This window comes from Protomyctophum bolini (assembly GCF_963924005.1).
Source record: "Protomyctophum bolini genome assembly, chromosome: 5".
Taxonomy (NCBI): domain Eukaryota; kingdom Metazoa; phylum Chordata; class Actinopteri; order Myctophiformes; family Myctophidae; genus Protomyctophum; species Protomyctophum bolini.
In genome coordinates, this window is record NC_137866.1 from 33,520,976 (window position 1) to 33,528,362 (window position 7,387).

General features: G+C 40.9%; 1 protein-coding gene across 1 annotated transcript; it reads right to left on the bottom strand.

The window, feature by feature from the left end:
* Positions 1-792: 792 nt before the first annotated feature.
* On the bottom strand, positions 793-7,077 carry LOC308314900 (succinate dehydrogenase [ubiquinone] iron-sulfur subunit, mitochondrial-like). The gene is made up of 8 exons (XM_080762684.1): positions 6,947-7,077; positions 5,522-5,655; positions 5,339-5,424; positions 4,815-4,951; positions 4,383-4,499; positions 2,486-2,587; positions 1,749-1,871; positions 793-1,669 (listed from the first exon to the last, which is right to left on the bottom strand). Exons 1-8 carry the CDS (start codon positions 7,010-7,012, stop codon positions 1,589-1,591), a joined length of 846 nt encoding a protein of 281 aa, XP_080618810.1. The 5' UTR covers positions 7,013-7,077; the 3' UTR covers positions 793-1,588.
* Positions 7,078-7,387: the final 310 nt, after the last annotated feature.

A 7,387-nucleotide genomic window follows, 5' to 3' on the forward strand; every position in this document is an offset into this window, starting at 1 on the left:
TATTGGATCCATACCTGGCCTAGAAGGTTTACAACCTCTAGGTTTAAATTAGCACTTTGACATGAGTGTTGTATTATACTATAAACAAATGACAAAAGATTACATTTGCTCCTTGCTTTATGACTGTGGTGTTTCCCTGTCTCAGTGGACACTTGTGTCCTTTGTAGTTCACTAAATGATAGGACTACAACTCCCACAGGTGTGGACACTTTTACCAATCAAGTGATGAACATATATTCTATCCTATCTCACTGGTTGATTATGGTGTGTGTGTATAATACCTGGTTGTGCACAGATTTGAGTGTGCAGCCTCCCTTTATTTTCCCATTGTAGCCTTTGAGAACACATTATGTGGTGCCATCTTCTGGCGGAACTGAGAACAATTTTAATTGTTTGCATGCTGGATCAAAGCCACAATGCATGTGATCTGTTACTTAAATCTGTTATAGCAGAACTGTTATTGTTTATTGTGGAAACAGCAATAGTGGAGGGAGCTTTATATTATATGAAGCGCTACGCTAGGGAGTAACTCTAACCTATCTTTAATTGCAGTTATGGGGCAGCCGGGCAGGACATCGGTAGCCTACAAGTGTGTGACACTTCCCTATATACTTTGGCTATTCAAAAATAGCCGATCTGCAAGCTCAGAAGGAGCAATGGCATTGGCAACGAGTTGTAAGCTTGCAGATGGTCTATTTCCAGTGGACGACACCAAGACTGCTTCACAAACACAAAACATGAATTCAAAAGAAATCCAAACTTTACAATAAACATTAAACTTTTACTCGGGACTGAGTCACCATGTATTTAATGTGTTTAAATAATATTTACATGTTGAATTATGGGTTTTCTCCTCCACTGCTTTCCACATAGCATGCAGTGCATTTACAGAACATACATCGCCCAGAACGTGACATTATGTTAATACAATCCATCGCTCTGTGGTTAAATGTCTCTCATCACAGCCAGCAAGTGCTCAAAACATCTTGCATTCCGTTTCTCCACCCAGCATTCTCTCACAAGGAAGTTATTTATTTGCTCACTTCTTCTCATATTCACTTTACACTACCAAAAAGTGCCTGCATCATACAACTATATGCCTTAAATGTAAAATGTGCGATGTAGGTTAACTGTTACACATAGTGTAAATACTGGAGTCCTTACAGACCTTGGGTAAGTTTCAATAAATTATTTGTCGATCCTGTGATAACTTAAAATAAACAGACAATGTTTAAAAAAGAAGAAAGAAAAAGAAAGAAAACGCTGTTGTGCAAAAATAAAAGTAAATAACTGGGCCTTCACTTAAAACACTAGCATGACTGAAGTAAAAAATGTGACAGAAGTAGAATGTGCTTAAATTCATATTTAGAAAATGTTTCAGATGTCAAAAATTGCTGAGATGATGGAATGGTGATGGATGATGATGGTCATGGAAGGGGAACTTTCTGAAATCTTCATTGGCAAAGATAATCAACTACAAAATCTCAAAGAATAGGTAAAAATGACCTCAGTCATGCTAGTGTTGGTGGAAATGGAAGTGGAGGATCAAGATATTCATGGCACGGTACCGTCGCTACGATATTATTATTTATGACACGGTTACTCTCTTTTCCTTGTACACGGCCATCATTTTCTTGATTTCCGCGATGGCCTTCCCTGGATTCAGTCCCTGTGAAAATAAACCAATGAAATGGCATGTTAAAAACGGAGCAAGAGCAGCAGGAAAACATGTGTGGTCTGTGTCCTACCTTGGGACACGTTTTGGTGCAGTTCATAATGGTGTGACAGCGGTACAGGGAGAAGGGGTCCTGAAGTTTAGAGAGACGCTCCTCTGTAAACTCATCACGGGAGTCAATCATCCAGCGATATGCCTGTCGAAAAATGTCATATGGCGTTAGCTAATACACTGGTTATCAACGTGCGGTCTGGACAACGACAGCAGTCCTGGATGGGTTTGCAGGGTTTGATTGTACTATTAATCCTTTGATTATAGTTGAGAAACAAAAGGCAGTGAGTGTAAAGCCCTAACCACACCAAAGGGTCACCATGCAATTCCTTGGGTCCAGACGGTTGCAAAGGGTTAACGCTAAAACCGTCTTGACCCTTTGGTGTGGTTTGGGGCATTGAATTCCATGCGTTGAATCACTAGGGACGACGCGCATCAACGCGTGTCAACATGCAACAGGACATATCACACCGCAGGGACAACGCTAAACCCGTCTTGACCCTTTGGTGTGGTTAGGGTTTTAAAAATTGAACCAAATGAGGATTTTACTATGTAGATTGGCTTCCTGAGATTTAAAAAAACGATGTATCAAATGGGGGTCCATGGCCTAATGCACATCAAACTAGGGGTCCTTTAAATCAAAAAGGCGCTATACAGCGCTATTATGTATTATACGTATTTCTATATCAGAATATAACTTTCTAAGAGGTAACGTCACTAATGTGTCACTTGTGTGTATCCTATGAGGTGAAGACCCACCTGCATGAGGACAGCAGGCCCCAGGTACTTGTCTCCATTCCACCAATAGCTAGGACAGCTGGTGCTGCAGCAGGCACATAGAATGCACTCATACAGGCCGTCCTTGGAGATAAAGAGAGACACAAATTCTGTTTGCCCAAGTCTGACAATGTTATTGGTCATGTGTCACTCCGTTGGTGGAAAACATGGCATGCCAGGGTTGAATACTTGTTGTTGACCAATTTGGGAAAGTTCCAGTCCTCGGTTGGCCTATGTATGTGTGAAATTTCACTCAAATCTGATTAGATTACTATTTCTATGCATTTGATGTATACCTCATGTATACCTTGTTTACTGAAGATTATTATCTGGATTATGAGTGTCTGCTAAATACCTAAACTGTGTGTGTGTGTGTGTGTGTGTGTGTGTGTGTGTGTGTGTGTGTGTGTGTGTGTGTGTGTGTGTGTGTGTGTGTGTGTGCACACGCACGCTTGTGCTGCGTGTGTGTGTGTGTGTTTGTGTGTGTGTGTGTGTGTGTGCATGCGCCGTACACGATCCCGATTGCATCACCGGTGGAACTCTCCACTGTTCCTGATATATGACTAATGATGTAATTTTGAGTTTGACCTTGATTGTGACCTTGATGTTTGCCGTTTCAACAGAAAAGTTAATCATCAGGGCAGCCCTACTGATCATTCTCCCCGCATTTCATGATTTCAATCCACCCATCTGTTCTCAATTTTGCACTTGACCTTGATTGTGACGTTGGCCTTTTCCTTTTCGAACTGAAAGTTAATCTTCTCTCCGGGGCAGCCTACTGATCATTCCCACCCAGTTCCACAGACACAAAGAGTGATTACAAGGCTCTGCCATGCAATTCTACCAACAGGGTTAAAGTGAATCAAAATCATCGGCTCCCTGCTCTCTGTCTCTGCTTCTTATTTTAAAAGTTTCATTTGGAAGGTCTGATTTCGCAAATAGACTCACAACACCAAGGTATGTTGTCGAATGGTATAGTTTAAGTGACTGAGTTTCTTTAGAACATAGGATTTGTTTTGCTACCTGGCCATGATGTACTGTGTTGTATCTTTATCTCTTGTTAATATAAAATTATCTGAGGAGGGAACACAGAATTAAGTGTCTTTATTTTTATGACTTGTTTTTTGTGATTTTAAAAGTGTGATTTTGAGACTTGTTTCACCATGCAATGATAAGAGAGAGAGAGAGAGAATATCTACTTTCCTCACTCATAGAGCAAAGGGGCAACAGATAAGGATGATTGAAAGTATTTGGACTTACGTCATGACCAGATAGCTAGATGTAACCTATGGTTTCACCAAAGTTCAACATCGCTTTAAGACAAGACAGTGATTAACATTGTCTATTGTCTAGGGCAGGTGTTCCCAAACTTTTTTGGACCAGGTACCCCTTTTGGGGTAGATATTTTTCCAGGTACCCCCTCATCCTCGCAACACGGATAACAATATATTTACAACCACAAGCAGTGTTTCCTGCAGGAAAAAGCTTTGGCATGGTGCTGGGCACAGGCCGCAATTTTAAATGTAGACGTCTAAATGTAGACGTCTAAATGTATACAGACGTCTAAATGTAGACGTCTAAATGTGTACGTCTAAATGTAGACGTCTAAATGTAGACGTCTAAATGTGTACGTCTTCTCTTATGGGGGTCCCTGGCATATCTTTTCAAATGGGGGTCCACAGGCTAAGTAGTGTCAATTTGGGGGTCCTTGACATGAAAAAGTTTGGGAACCACTGCTTTAAACACTTTAGCACTTTATGAACATGAACAAAATAGATGGGTCCCCCCTGGAACTCCCTCAGGTACCCCTGGGGGTCCCCGGACCCCACTTTGGGAACCACTGGTCTAGGGGGGTTCAGAGCAGGTTTACGTTACGTACCAGTTTTTGCCTGTCGTCCACTGACTGGAAGTACTGCTCCTTCCCTTCCTGTGTCTCGTCCTTCTTCTTCAGGTAGGGTTCAATGGATTTGTACTGAGCATAGAAGTTGCTCATGTCCTGAAATAAAGAACTCTACTCACTCAAAACACAGATGAACAATGAATGCATGCAAAATAATCACACCCATGTGGCGCTCTTATGATACAGATTCATCATACATCATCACATTCCGACCAATCACTTTTGACGTCCTCAATTTTCTGTGCTCACTTTTTATCCTCAATTCCGTGCTCAGCCAATCAAATCATCGGGTACACACGCACACACAAAGCTGGGAATAGGAGGGGGCTAGCACCCCTCAAAAAATGTAACGGCTCATTAACTTGTTTTCAAAGAATCCAACAGGCTTTTAAGTAGAGATGCTGTGCTCACCGGTACCAGGTCTTTGACGACATACATGTGCGGGAGAGGGTAGATTTTGGTCACTTTGCTTGTGTTGGTGTCTATTTTGTTGAGGCACGCCAACGTGTTGCCGCCGTTGATGTTCATGGCACACGAGCCACAGATCCCTGAACAAAAAACACAATCGCTGCGTCAGAAAGTCCAAGAGACCCCAATAGAGATATTATTTAGACCATCTACAAGCATCGCAACACGGTGTGAGCATGTGCTATTTTCTGCATACAACACTGTTGTACACTGGAGTATAAATTAAGCATATCACTTGTAAATGTATCACTTGTAAAATGACACAGATGCTTTCCCGGTTTTATATATATGGGTTAATATATAATATTGTTACTGTATGTAGAAGAAACCACCTGACTCCATTTTAGAGGTTTTTGATTATTTTCATAATTCAATGCTATTGAAATGTATTACAATTTTTCATTTCTTGAAAAATGAACATTTTGGAGTTAGTTATTTGCATCTAGTATATTATGCTAATAGCTCACCCTCTCGACAGGAGCGCCTAAATGTTAGAGTTGCGTCCATCTCGTTCTTAACTTTGATGAGTGCATCCAGGACCATTGGACCGCATCTAGGATATGAACAATCAAATCAAACAGGTGAATGTAGAAAAATTATGACAAAACAAAGAGGCTGACTATTGTCAGACGGAGACGGTCATCACTCACGCGTTCAGGTCGATTTCGTAGGTCTGCATGCGGGGCTTGTCACCGGCGGTGTCCGGGTCCCAGCGGTAGATCTGGAACTTCTTGACCCTGGGCTTGGGGGCTGGAGTAGCCGCTGTCTGTGCGTGACGCACCATCTGAGCAGGGTGAGTCAATACGTAAGAGTATTCATTTGGTTTTTAAATTATAGTCCTGTTAAAAGCTGTAATCCATAACTGTTATGTCTCTGCTCTGCTGTCCACCACCTAACTCCAAAATGTTCATTTTTCAGCAAATTACAAAACTACCCAGCTCAAGTGGAGTCAGGAGGTCTTTGTCGAAGCACTTTTTAATACTTTTTTAATGGTTCAATATTTTGTTGACCAACACACAGACGTAAAGGGTGTTCAATAGCATTGATTTATGATATAAAAGGAAAAAAAATACAAAAACCTCAAAAATGGAGTTTCTTCCGGACAGCAACAATGTCATACCAGGGATTCAAACCTGAGTCTCCCAATTGAGTGATCATGTTGTTTATCTACCGCTGAGCTAAAACATAATGCCTGCTTGTCCTTGGGAGGATATTGCACTGCTTCAGCCAGCTCTACTTGTCAACGACAACCAGTGAGTGTCCTACTACCCGACATCAGGGTTTAAAATGTTCAATGAGTAGGGAGATGGATACCCTCATCCGGCTCCAGCCACATCATACAGTCTAGCATGAGATGAGTTCAAATGTTTTATTCATTATAAATCAAGTTCCAGATTGCAGCTTTTAAAGTATGTTACATGACAAAATGTATACACATAAGATCATTTCAAGGACACGCCATGACACTTGTCTCTGTGAAGTGACACAGTTTGTCAGAAGTTATGCAGAGTTTGGTAATCCAATCCTCCTGTTCCAGGCCTTCCAGGCAGCTCTATTAGTGTGCTTTGCATTAAAAACAACTAACGACACTGCCCCCTAGTGGCATGTATACGCTGATACAATGTAGCTACTACTACTGTGTTACATCACTTTTCTGCCTGTTGTTACCTAACTGTCATTCTGAGACAAAAAACAACATATTGGGATTTGGAGATGAAAATAAATAAACGGGTGAATATTCCATTTATATCTGAAAGGAATAAAATACAAACACTTTATAGCACTGTTACATTTTTAGAATCACTAAAACATAGACTTGGAAGAGTTGCACAACAAGTCAACAACTAGCCTATAGTCTGTTCTCTCACATCACACTATCTTTATCTAAAGCAAGCTTGAACATGGTTTATTGATTTCATCGAGTACACTTTGGTAGCCTATTTAAAATAGAAAACGGTAGGCCTAGGATATTTCAAATGGTCATCAACCCGATTAACAAATAGACATATCGCAAAGATGGTAGAGATCTATCCTTTCAACAAAGCCATGCTCAGTTCATCTTGTCTTGCACTTACCACCATTGCGCTAGAGTTCCTAAATGCCCATGCATTTCGCCCCAAAGGAATACAAACAATGGACATTTTCTTGATTGTTTTAATTTTCCACGAACAAGAACAGGCTGCGATGATTCCTTCTCATGTTCTCACCTCTATGGTTCTCACATGTAACGTACTGTCCCGCCCCTATGTGCCGCCGCGTGACGTCTCTCTGGAATGGTCCAATGTGTGGCCAGGATATATACATTACATGTCAGAGACTGTTGTTATAAGTGACATTGCTGTAAACGGCATGGGGTCACGAGAGAAAATGTCAAAAATAATAACTAAATCAATAAATATAGCCTAAAAAAATTAAAAAATAATAACCCTTTCAACTGTTGGCAGGCATGTCACTATTGACAAAACGTTACAACAAAAGTGTGTGCATTTCATTGTATTATTGATGTGTTCGTAGTA